Here is a 13,750-nt window from a genome sequence, read left to right as displayed (position 1 = left end):
ACACTTTCTAGTAATGTGGAGAGACTTTCAACAGGTCTCTTCAACTCCTTTTTTCCCGATTTCTTTAAGAAATCTAGAATATAAGGCAAGATCAAGCAGTAGTATACCCTCATCCTGTATTTGACTGCTGAACAAAAATCAGAGGTTTCAGGTCTTCTGGCCCCAAGTTTTAAACTTCGCCTTGTTAGACAGCAGTTCACCGCTGAGCCAAAGAAATGCAGATTTGCTTTAGAAGAAGAAAGTGCAAATAAGGGTTTCATTCATCAAAGCATGTGCTTAGCTAATGAGCTTCTGCTAATGAGGTTTGTTACCACAGCTGTATTCAGTAATATCACTTGAAGGATGCTGCTTGTGTGATTTCTGTGACTGTATTCAGCAGGAAGGATCCTCTTCATATTCTGGCTGGAGACCTGAAAGCTGATTGTATATCTCCACACTGCTCTGGGACTCCAAGCCTCCAAAGGTAACCACTTCTGTCATTTCTATACTCTCTGCATTCTGGTACCTGTCCTGTGGCAACAGGGCTCCACTGAAGCCTCTAAGTGCTTTGTCATTGACTTCACTGAGGTCAAGATTTCATTCCAAATAAAGATCCAGCCCAAAGGCACTAGATAAAGTTTGTTAAAGAAATCTTGAAGCATAAGAGTCCTCACCACAGCCTCAACTTTTATTTTAAAGCACTGCATTTCAGATCATTTATTTCTGCTCTCAGAAAGTATCATTCTTAACCTTGAGATAATTATTTTAATTCAGTTTAGGTGCCTGATATCTTTTTATCTTCAAATATCAAGAGTATTTTCATTGCATCTCTTGCATAGGATGCATATATATGACGCTATGAAGTAAGAAGTAACAAAATGTATGATTTTTTAATTATCCTTCTGCTCTTCTATTTTTTTCAGTTACCAGATGGTCTCTGGGACTGGTTATGTTTTCTTTAATCTGTATCTTTCCTGCGTTAATTAGCTTACTTAACCAGCACACATTTGAGAAACACACATGATAATATAAGGTGACAATGTTCAACTGCTTTTGCCAAATTAAAAGCAGATAAATGGTAACTGAACAATCTTATTAGGAGAGAAGCTGATCAATGTTGTGACATAAGTTGAGAGATTCAGTCAAGGCTGCTGCAAAAGTGGCAAGTCCGATGCAAGTAGTGTTAGCAAGATCAGAGCTGGGTGACTGAGATCTGTCAAACCTATTTATGTACTGGGGGGCTGGCCCAATTTGCATCACTATCTAAGAGCCGCAAAGTAAGCTATTGCTTTGATTTACCACCTCCCCACTGTATGTGCACGTGAGAAATGACATGTGGCTGCCAAGGGCATTTGGGGATTTGTTGGGAAATGTTAAGTAGTTAGGGCTAAGAGCAGTGAGACTCTGACATATGTTTGTATGGATGGGCTTGCTGAACCTGATTCAAAGATTTTTATTGTTCAGTAAAAGACCTGAGCAAGGTTGAGTGAAATTCTAAGAATCTGTACCATTTGTACGTGTTTTACTGGATGGCTGTCATTAACTGGTGTATGGGAATGTCTGCTTTTGACATGGCCATACTAATTTTACTTGGATGTTAAGATGGAGAGGAATCATGCAGTACTTACGGGATCCCTTTTTACAAGGCCCGGGTTAGGAACAACAGCAATGAGGTGGGCAATTGTAAACATGGAATTCAGCACGTAAGAAAAAAATAAATTCTTATGCAGTGTTATCCTTTGACAGCTGAGGCTCCTGAAAAATATTTAGCACATGTCATAAATTAGTATTTTTCTTCTGATGTCACTTTAACAAGCTCTTTCTGGCAACAGTTTCTCAAGAATGCCTTTTGGCAAGGCATATTTGGAAAATACATGCCTTTGCAGCCATAACCTCTGACAAATTTTTAGTTTTGTTTTTACACCTGTTTAACACCACATGCTTTTTAGACCGTGTTGTAAAGAGTCGTCCAACTACATTCTCAGCTCTTGATGCCTTTCTTTATTTCATGGTAACCAAGATATTAAATGGTGAAGCAAAATCCTGAGAATTATTAGATGCACATGATACAAGTAATAAACATCAGGAATAATGCTTTACAAGTAACTGTTCCCCAGAGACTCAATTTCTCAACTACTCAGATGAAAATTACTTGCTACTTTAGGAATTAATGGTGGGACAGGATGGGAACTTTGGGTAGGAATCTCCTTGAATTACAGGGGGATTTGGGTTGGTATCCTACATGTTTCTAACTCCGGCCGAGATCCCAAACCAGAAGAGGTTTTTTTCCTCAGAATGAGCAGCAATCTTTTCTGAATGACTGATTTTAAGGAGGGTAGGATTTATGTTATTTTGGATAGCAGAATTTCACAAGATAATTCTTCGGAATTCTTGTGAAATCAACTCATGGCTGCTATTTCAGACCTGAACCATCTCTCCTTTCTAATTCCTGCTCAAATCCTCATGGCTCTTCCTCAGCTACCTCTGATGCAGAAAATAAGGTCCCCCAAGAGTGCTCCACGCCCCAGAGCACAGCCCAAGGCTGGCAGGAGGTGATTGTAGAAAGGCAATCATAGAGTTGTTAGATAATTCTGTGATGTCCGTGTTCAGTGACTACTGAAAGCAAGCAGGCAAAACTGGTAGGTAGAAAACAGGTAAGAAGAGCAAGTATCACTATCTAGCTGAGGTAAGTTTACTCCTTGGCACTAGGAGTGTCCTGCAAACTGGAATGAAGTACAGGTTGTGACCTTCTGACACTGCACGTGGAGGCAAACACAGAATGCTCCTTTGTTAAAAACAAAGAGCTAATCTAGCCAATTGAGTAATTTTCTCCTTATTTTGCTTGTTTGTTTGTTTATTTATTTTCTTTTTTTTCCTTCTTGGTCACCTGTCACTTATTCTTCGTTCTCCTTACATCATTGGATGGATTTTTTTCCTTTAGATCATCTTTCTGGTTATGGTCAACATCCTGCAACGCTTATCACTTTTATTTATCTCATTTACCAAGACATCATCTTTGGTTCTGATTTTATATTTTCCCTTTAGCTTCAGCAACTGTTGAGAACCAGATACAGGGATAAGTGCACTTTCAGTTTGATCTGCTGTAGGACATTAGGCAAAACAGTTAATTCTTTGGAGTTATTTTTTGCTATCACAGAATCTTAAGGGTTGGTGTGCTCTTGTGCTTATTCCACCTGTATTGGCTCCCATCACAAGCCTAATCTAACATTCCTTCTCCACTCCTAAGCTCTGGTGGTATTTATCCAGTCCTGAGTCTTCCTTTCTCCACATTCTTCATCACCAAATTTTGCCTATACTACTGATCAAGTTTTCTTGGGACAGTATCACATGCCCATCACCCTCTCTTTCTCTTACAGTTCTGGAAACAGGACTCATGTGATTCCAATCCTGTTCATAAAGAATAAAAATTTGGCAATTACTTAGAGCAGTCTCTTCAGCTCCTGGCCACAGAAATGCAGACTCTTGTCTCTCCAGATGCCTCTCTATATGGTATAGACACAGACTTTTGTGATAATCTCTGCCATTACATGTGTACATGTGTCTCTGCTCCCATTCCTATCCTTCCTCACTGCTCTGCTTGACTTTTGCCACTCTTACTCTATAAAAATTGGATTGTCCTTCACTGCTTGTTGCCTTAGTCTGCTGTCCAAGCTCCTTTCCCTGTGTGTCTTCGTCTCTTAATTTTACTCTCCTCCTTTCTCTCAGTATTCCCCATCTCTTTTTCTGACCCCAGCTTTCACACTAAAGACCCATCTAGATCATTGTGTATTTCCACACGCTCACTTTTTAATTTGACCTTCAGTGCATGCCATCAAAATGGCATCAGCACCTGCCTGACTCGCTCCACACACAGAACAATGTTTTAGAAAAAACAAAACATTTACTTGATCCATTCTCTGTGCTGTTTTTGATAAGAATCTGTAATCTTCTCCTTCTCTGACCTCTCTTATCTCTCTTCCTGGCCTTCTTGATTTCCTAATCATCCTTTTGCAGTAGTTTTGAAGGCACCCCACACTCATCTTTCTGTATGCTCCCTACTCTGCTACATTAATCAGTATGTAAGAAGACACCACTAACCCAGTTAGCTGTATTTAAAACATGAGGGATTTTTTTCTGTCAATATGCCTCTACCAGGAGTATCTCAGAGTCTCCTGTTTCTTGTGGTTGCCTGTGTTTTATCCTATGTGTCTCTTACTTTTCTTCTGATAGAGATAGGGTCTTGTATCTACTCATAGAGCCACACTTACTTTTGAGTTCCTATCTCCACCTTTCTATTATATCTAGGATATTTTGAATTCCAAGTAGTTTTTAGTATAATTTCCTTCATAGATCTATGCTATGAATCTGTCATTTCTTCTTATTCATGAATACCAAGAATATCAAATTTTTAACCAATTTCCTATGCATTTGTTAAGTTTTCAAATTATTTTTATGCTTTCTACCAGGCTCTCCCTTATTCCTGGGAAAAGTCCCAACTTCCAGAAATTATCCTTACACCGTTATTCTTCTTTAACATCCTTTCATAGCCTTGATAACAAGTAGACTGCAGGTGTCTACCATCTATTTTTCTGGCAAATCTAGACTTATTGTACTCCCTCCCCATCTATCTTCATACAAACATCTTTGTTTTAATAATGAAATTGAAAGTGATTTGGAATTCTTTTTTTTTCCTTTGTGTTTTATTATATAAAGTAATGAGGTCTCAGTTTGCAATGATAAAAATATTGAAGTAATGTGATGATGCATGTAACTGTTAGACACTCTATTTTAGGAATACTGTCTACCGTTATGAGTTAGTGATGCTTGTCACTACTGATTCACTATTCCCTTCTGAAAGTACTGCAACATCTGCGATGCCAGATCATTAGGAATCTTGATACCCAAAACTGAAAAATAAATCTCTGCTGGGGAAGACTTATATGTGGAAAACAGCAACCTCTACAAGCTGTTTGTTGCTGCACAGTCTGTTACACAGTCCCAAAACTATCTCTTGCTATCTGATTGACAGCCTGCCTTCTATTGAAGGTCAATTAAACTATTGCTGTCACAGCGAAATGACAGAAAAAAGAAAGTAACATGAACACATAGAACTTTATTCTCATTTTCTTATGATTGCAGTTTTGGTTCCTCTTTGTCCTCCCATTTTGCAGTGCTTTCTTTTAATTCCCTTTTCTGCTTCTTCCTGTAACTTTTATGTCATAGATTAGTCACAGAATATCAGGAGAAGTGGAGGAGGAAAGAGAGGAGGGGGTGTGTTAGTGTCTATAAGGTTGCTACAAAGAGGAGTCTTTCAGCATGGCCTGGGACCAGTCAGGTTGATGCGTTGTCCATGACTCAGAGCCAAGACTGAGTCAGACAGCCTGATTCTGTCTCACTTGCTGCCTTTCTGGTCCATTTTGGGTCAAATTTAACCAGATCCTGTGTTTACTATCCCAAAGAACCCTGAAACCTGGGCATAGTGTTCCAAATCAGACTAAATTATGCTCTTCCCAATATTCTCAAAGCACTTCTGAGGCTCTGTTTTTGTGATCTTTACTTAAATGGAAGGGAATTATCAATTCATTAACAGTTTCTAGCTATCTCTGTATCTGGTTACTGTATATTATCACAGTCACCCATCAAACTGTCTCTCTGGAAATAAGCACAATTCACAACCTGTATTTTGGATCCACCTGTTATGAGTGTGTAACCTTGCAAAGTCCAACTATTTGATTTTCCTATGTTTCCTAGACTCACCCTCAGTGGTGGTGATCTTGGGGGCTTGTTTTTGTACTGCCCTTCATGCCTGAGATTTGAGACACAGAACTTGATTACATAGCCCCAAGATTTATATCAGATTCTTCTGGCATCTCAGTTTACTAAATACATCCTTTTTTCAGCCTATATGGATACCCTCATCCATAGTGTATCCTTCCAGGGACCAGTACCAGATAAAGTAACAAGGGAGAAGCTTTGCATAATGTTACCTAGGAAATTACTATTGGAAGGCACACAAACTGAACATATCCATACATATGTAGTACTTGCAGATCAAAATTGTGACCAGAAACAGGCTAAGGTAATTGGGGACTGGAGCATCTTATAATGAAAGGCTGTGGGAACTGGGGCTGTCTGAAGAAGTGGAGACTGAGGGGGGATCTTATTAATATTTACAAATATCTAAATGGTGAATGTCAGGAGGTTGGGACATCTTTTTTTGTTGTTGTATCAAGTGACAGGACAAGGGGAAATGGGATAAAGCTGGAACACAAAAAGTTGCATTTAAATATAAGGTAAAACTATTTCATTGTGAGGGTGAGGGAGCCCCAGGGAGGGTGTGGAGTCTCCTTCCTTGGAGGTCTTCAAGACCCACCTGGACATGTTCCTCTGTGACCTGATCTAGGTGGACCTGCTTTAGCAGGAGGGTTGGACTAGATCTCTAGAGGTCCCTTCCAACACCTATCATTCTGTGATTCTGTGAATATAGGGACTAGGAGGCTAGAACTGATGTATGCACTGGCACAGTGTATCTGGGTTTTGTGGTGCATCTTTCACTGCAGATTTTTAGAGCCTCTAATAGAGGTGAGGTTTCAACTTGAGGTTATTTTATCCCCAGATTTATGCAATTCTTATGCATGTGTCAGAATTTTTTGTTTGGTATGTGTTGATGGTTTCTACATAACTTCATATGCATATTTATGGCCCAAAAAAGTACACCTCAGAAACCTGGATAATGAAGATGATGATAACTCACAAACCAACATGTAAAGTTTATCACATTGCATAGTTTTTAACTTATGCTACAGAAAGTTCAATCTACCAGTTTCAAGATACTTAACCAGTGCGGGTTAGTTTAGACAAAAACTCTGTACTAAGAGTCATAGTAGATGTTTAGAAATAAGTGATCATGACAAAAAATGCAGAGTGTACATAATTCCCTGGCCCTACACTTGACAGAAAGGAATGGCTGAACATTTACAGACAATTGTTTAAGGCTGTAACATAAAGGAACCGTGGCCATTTTTTTCTTTTCAGATTTGTAAATTTCAGTGTGAAAACCTGCTTTGGAAAATTAAGGCCCTACAAAGAATAAATAGGTGTCTTTTTGTAAATAAGGCATAATATATTGATAATTTGGCATGAGATAAAAACAAATGATAAATTCTGACCTGTGTATACAAATCATGCTCTTTATCTGTCTGCTGGAAAGAGAATTAATTCCTAGAAGTATTCTGTGTTTCCAAATTGCTAATATGTCTTTGAGCTGCTGAAATAAATTGATGCATACACAAAAGAATACAATTAATCTTTCTATGAGGCTAATGATAAAGAAACAAAAAATTGGAGTTTGAGTACTCATCAAGGGCTCAAATGTGTTGACACTCATGTAGAAAGAAGCTTACTTAAATTCTCACACAGTCCTATTTGTATTTTAGCATAATTTTAGCTTGTAATAACTTATTGCAGGCTAAATTAAAAACTTGAAAGAATATACTCTTACAATGACATCAATGTTGGATCTTTAATTACTACAGGTTGCCACTCTTGTGCAACTATTCTTAAACTTTGTGAAGAAGCTTGTGAAGAAAAAGTGGTTTTTTTTGTTCCCTTTTCCTTGCTCAAAGAATACTGCGTTCTTTGAAGAGTTTGGGGTTTTGCTGTATTTGTGAAAGAAGTAAGTTTTTTGGCAATAAAAGCCCATCAGGCTAAAACTGCGGATATTATTCAAAGCAGTTGTAATTGTTATACCATTCTTACTTTCTTTCCCAATGTGCAGTGTGGGGAATACTACTTTGTATCCTTGGAAAACTTTATGCAACTTAGATTACCTTGCAGTTATCTCCAGATAAACTTCATTGGTGGTGAGTATCTCTCTATCTCCAGTTATGAATTGCTGGCCTGGCTATCTGATTACATGTAACAGATGCATGTATGTTGAAATTAGGAAGATATCATCCCATTTGGGTCATTATACTGGATGTATCATTCTGTTTTATCAATGTATCATTTGAGTAGACACGACAACCATGACTTCTGAGTTTGGGAAGTTTTCAGTTCATAGTAAAATTGCAAAAAAGAAATACCTTAAAAAGATTGCTTATGGGCTAGAAAAATATAGCTTGTATGAATCATCTTAGCTCTGGATGTACAATAGCTCAGGATCTTTTCCATTGTTCATTATTTTGCTCAGTGCCTTTGATATCTTCTGTTGTTTACCATTTGCTCAAGCTGAAAAACAAAGGCAGTTCCTAGACAGTCCTTCACTACTAATTCCAACTGAACCTGTGACTACATGTGTGATGGTAAAGTTGAGCTTTCTCTGCTCCTTAACTGCAGATAACAAAATATCTAATATGCAGATAGGTTCACTGAAGGACAAGATTTAAACACTCTAGTTAAGAGTTACTAGTTACTGAATTTAATAATAACTTCTTTAAAGTTCTGATACAGTACATAACTTTTTTTCCTTTTAATGATGATAACAGACTACACACCAGTGTCAGACTAATTCTTAGTGCTGAGTCCTGCAAACACCTACTCAAGTCAATAGCTTAGTCCATCAGCATCACATGAAGATATTCCTGTTCAGGGAAAGATGAGAGTGCCTATAAGAAACACTTACTTGAAATAGAAGAAAATTGCCAAGGAAATCAACAGGGATGTTATAGACAAAGCATGGCCAACGATTGCCATATAATAAAGTATGAACGCCATCTGCAATTTAACAAAGAGAAAAGGCAAACATAAACAATTTGCAGACACTCAGGATTTTTTTGTCATTGGGGAAAAATCTACAAAATCAATCTCCCATATTTTATTTATTTTATTTCAAAGATTTTTTTTCTGTACACTTTTAATATCAGCAGTCTATTAAAATCATGGTCTAAAGGTGTTTGTTACATGAGTTGACCTGTTCCTGCTGTGCTGAAGTGACCTGCAAGAATAGATTGCCACAAGATTAGTCAAAAGCTTTTGTGGTTTGAAAGCAGCTTAAACAACAGGGAGCAAAAGCTTAATGGTCACTTTTGGAGATGAGTCAGTGGTTAGGTGCCCTCAGGACTGGTGTTGAGGCTGGCTATTTGTTCAGCGTATTCATCAGTGACCTGATGCAGAGAAATCTTTACATTTTCAGGTGATACTTAGGTTCTTCCAGAACCCAAGTCCTTCTGGAGTGAGGGGCTCCAGGAGTGTCTCAGGTAACTGAGAGGATAAGAAGACACCATACAAACTTTAATACAGAAAAAAGTGTTTTGACAAATGAGTACAAATATTGAGATTTTCCTCTTTGGAGAGAAGTCAGAAGGGGTTTGTGATTAAGACCTACAGAGTCATGAAAGCATCAAACAAGAAGAAAATTATCCTAAACTCCTATGACACTAGAGCAGCAAACTGTGAAACAAATTTTGGTTTGTACTGGTGTGAACCTTGGTATTGCACAACAAGATGATCATACAGTGCTGTGAAGCCGGAATGCATCAATAGACAATTGAGCTTCCATTTTGATTAATGTCAATGGAATTTAAGATAGGCTTATCCATATTTTGTATGCCAACAGTGAACCAAAATCACAGGATAGCACCTGGGATGCAGAATGTTGCAGCATTTAAATGTCATACTTTGGTTTCAGCCAAGCTCTTAAGCATCATCCAGATGTCAGAAGACTGCAGGTGGTTAAATGGCATGCCAGACTTCATTATTGCCCTCTTTTCTGATAGCACTAATACAGTACCAACCTACCCTGAAATTGACTAGACAGCAGGCCCTAGTTGCTCTGCTGGGTTTATTTTCTTATCAGCTCCACTGCATTCATTTTTCCTTTGTTATACATAAGCAATTTTCCTCTTTTCACTGATTAGATGAACTGTTCTCTGTAGCCTTAAGTTTTGGCACACCTGTTTTTTGGTGTTTCCATGTACTTTCATTTGAAAATGAATATAAATAAAACTCAGAAAACAAAGCCGGTCCTCTTATCAAAGGTGTGCATGCATCTTCTTACCTAGTTTGTTCTTCAGTCATTCTACAACTTTGGAATCAGCTTCTGCTTTCATTAACTTAAGCGGTAGTGGCCTGATTCAAATTTAAACCAAAGTCACACTTATACTATCCTGACCATACAGACCTGACATGATCTACGTGTAATTATCACCAAGTTATGGAAATCTGTGCATAATAGATACCCTATGTCTCCTAGGTTTCCTTCACAAAGCATTCTTGAAGTGGGGAAAGAGAATTCTCTAATAGAAATACCTCTTACTCAGTTAATTATATTATACACAAGTACATGAAAACACTCTACAAATGAAGCATACTGCTGTTTTTGAAGACCCGGATCAAAGGTCATAATTTAACTTGGCATTTCTGTAAAGACAGTTTCTTTATGTATTTTCCATTATTTTTTGTTTCAGAAGAATCTTGATGCACGTATAATTTTCCTTTGTGCTCTATCTGCATTTTGCTTGAATGATGTTCAAAATTGTTCTTCTGGAAGGCATGGATAATAGGTAACTCAAGTACATTTTTTACCTCCTTATATGGGCCAACATCTGGAAAAAATTGTATTTTTATCGTGCTTCCATTTAATACCTCTGTGAGCTCAGATTTTTACTAATATTCTCTGTCACATAGGTGAGCCCTATTTTACCATGATGGTTCCTCAAGCTGCAAAAATTTATAGAATTCCCTAATCCAGTAGACTTTTCCAAGGCCTTTTGGGCTGGATCATTACTAAATAGAATGACATACTGCTTTTTGAATGCATTAAAAAAAAATCTCCAACACAAACCTCAAATCAAATCACTTTTTGACTCTTTTCCTTCCCCAGTTCCACATATAGTCACAAATTATTCTGCCTCAAATCTGTAATCAGATTTTCCTGGAGCTCCACTCACATTTGAGAAATATGTTTATTTTCATGAGTGTACTTAACTTTTTGTTTTTTTAAACTTTTCTCAGATTTCTCTCTCCTTGTTTCCTTTGGTGTTTCTATGGTGGTGCTTTAGTTCTCTTTCCGCTTAGCAACCTGATTTTGGAAATATTGATTCAAATACTTAATTCTTTACTGTAAATAGTCTCAACGAATTCAGTCAAACTGCTAAATGCATTCAGGCTTGTAGTAGTCACTTCAAAGGAAGTCAGTGCAGGGCGATATTCTTTGCTTAGACAAAAGAATTTTAGCATACATTAATATTTCTAGCTCTGAAGAGGAGACATCAACAGCTTGGTAGATACATATTACAGAAAGAAAACTTGAAAATTTGAAGTATCATTTTATAACTGTTGGACAATTAGGGAAAATAATAGGAAATTAAAAAATTATTTCAAAATTAGTGCAAAACCAGTTGCATTAATTGCTACTAAATTATCCACTTGGTAGCAAACCTGTATTTAGACTTGAGCATTCATCAAATAATTTTAATAAGCTAAAATCATGAGGCCAATGGTATTAAATTCTTGTGCAACAAATAAAGCTAGAAGATGAGGACTACTTTGACCTCACACATATGTGTCTTACTGCCCAGTCCCAAATCATTCCCAAACAACTGCTGCCTTTTTAACTGTACATACCTTCAATTTTTCAGAGGTGAAAGAGTTGCATAGGGTATAGTTGGACCAAGTTCGGTTGCTTTCAGGATGGCGGAACCAGTTTCCAGTTTCATCACAGTATTTTGAAGCCCTCTCTGATGACAAATTGCAATAATATTTATCTTAGCATATCCATATTACAGATTTTAAAACACATTAAAAAGAATATATATGTTTGGAAATAAAAGACCTTGTATCAAAATCCAAAGGATTTTCAGCTTCTGCAATTAATGTACATGTCTGTTTTGTTTTGTTTTTTTCTCAAGAGTTTATCTGGTGGTATACATCTTGTTTATCTCCTTTTGTCTTCAATATATGTAGTAATGCCTATATACTCAGCCTTCATTCAGAAGCAATTATTTAAATTCATTTAAAGAAGTTGTTGAAAGCTCTTTATGGAAGAGAAAGTAATGTTAGGCCTTGATGCTGAACCTGATGGAGGTGGCACAGGTAGGTAAACATTGTGGTGTTTGCATATTGTTAGTTCTCATCCCAACCTGAAATATTGATGTTTAAAAATGCACGTGCCCACCGGCTAGCATGCAAATCTAACTTTCTGTTTTCAAACCTGACACTCACTAAGACATCGCTTATCCATACACAGATGCTAGTGGAGTTTCAGGTGTCAATGGAAATAATTAGCTAAAAATACTGTGTAGAGAAAGAGCATCAATTACTGTATAAACCAGAGCCTGGGTTTTGGAGATGGTGACAGCCCCAATGCCAGTCCTGCATGCATACAGAGGGGTGGAAGACTCCTCTTCAGCCTCTGTACCAGCTAAGACCTGCCAGGGGTGAGCAAGAGCACACTACTCACTCTTCTATGAAGCTGCAAAACAAGCAGGCTCTGGGAGAAACAGCCTCACAAACGTTTTGGCACACATCCGAAATGTCCAGTTTAATTTAAAATGGCTGCAGTGTTCTCTGTTTAAATAATGTGATATGTGTTTTGCTTCTCCATATGTGTATCTGGTGCTGGCTCCTGCACTGCAGGTGGCTCTGGCACCCTTTCCAAAAACTCTGTCCAGAAGCCTCGTGCTCCTCTACACACATCCTTTTACTGTGGCAGGAAGATGGTTGGGCTTCAGCACTACACAGCTCTGAAGGACGCCTGCTGCCACAGATGTGTACTGTGCCTCTGTCCTCCTGGCCACACTCTCATTTCTGCCCAGGAAACCCTGGATGCTGAGGCACAGACAGTCACTCCTAATCACCTGTAAATTTTTGAACTAGTCTCATTGGCCTTGCCTCAAGCATTAGCTAAATGGGAGTCACTGAAAAGTTTGCCTGAGTAACAGAGGCAGAATAAGATCAGGAACTTATGTGAATTTATATTTACGAAAATCACAATATTTCAAGCCTGACCTCTTACACAGTCTAAAAGGACTATCTTGACTTCCCTTTGTCTATTTGAGCTTTGTAGTTTTATTTGCCCTATACATAATCAGCATTTCTGGTCAATACACTTTTATAGAGTCAGCTGTCATTTGAACATACACATCTTTTTTTTATGTTCAACACTTGCATTTATTTTTCCTAATCAGCTCTGGTGATTAATGATTCTGTTAATTCAGAAAATTCATATTGCCTCCATGTACCCTAAGGAAAGCAATCAATCGTGTTGGCAAGGTAAGGATTGTATGGACCTGTTAAGAATTGTATAGATTTTATAGGTATTTCCTCTGACTAGAAATACACTTTATATAGCGTCATTGAAAAAAAAACCAAACAAAAAAACAAAAAGGAAAGGAAGAAAAAAAAAAAAGAACAACTCTCCAGGACACAGTATATTTTTGAAATGACTGTGAGTTTCAAATCATTGTTCTGGGGTACTTGTTGAAAATCAATACATACATCAACAACATCAAGAGGAACAGTACATGTTATTTCATCTTTCTATCACTGCAGCTTGGAGATAATCTCAGACTGCCTGTGTAGCAATGTTCCCATTGTACTCATTGCCAGACAGTATCTAATGCTGGAAAAAGTTTTCTGCCATAGAGATAGAAGATTAATGGTCATGCTACAATAGAACACAGTGTACAAACATTGTACCTACTGTTCCATGCACTCTGCAAAGTACATGGCTTATTTGTTAATATGCTATAGAGTATAATTGTAATATCATGTATTATCTCTATACTTCAGTGCCTAAGTGGGCACTCTGTCAAAGTTTAATATGGCCTTA

The 13,750-nt window shown here is 37.7% G+C and overlaps 1 protein-coding gene across 1 annotated transcript in view; it reads right to left on the bottom strand.

Annotated features, from left to right (window-relative positions):
• The window catches only part of CALCR (calcitonin receptor), a 60,191-nt gene that overhangs the window by 31,447 nt on the left and 14,994 nt on the right, over positions 1 to 13,750 (bottom strand). The window contains exons 4-6 of the mRNA XM_061997125.1: positions 11,545 to 11,657; positions 8,603 to 8,694; positions 1,608 to 1,734 (exon numbers count right to left, since the gene is read on the bottom strand). Coding sequence (XP_061853109.1) covers positions 1,608 to 1,734; positions 8,603 to 8,694; positions 11,545 to 11,657 — 332 coding nt within the window. The remainder of the gene's footprint in view (positions 1 to 1,607; positions 1,735 to 8,602; positions 8,695 to 11,544; positions 11,658 to 13,750) is intronic.

Source organism: Colius striatus, chromosome 5, assembly GCF_028858725.1.
Source record: "Colius striatus isolate bColStr4 chromosome 5, bColStr4.1.hap1, whole genome shotgun sequence".
In the NCBI taxonomy this organism is placed as follows: Eukaryota; Metazoa; Chordata; class Aves; order Coliiformes; family Coliidae; genus Colius; species Colius striatus.
The sequence above is the reverse complement of the archived record's forward strand: the minus strand, read 5'-3'. Positions and strand labels throughout refer to the sequence as shown.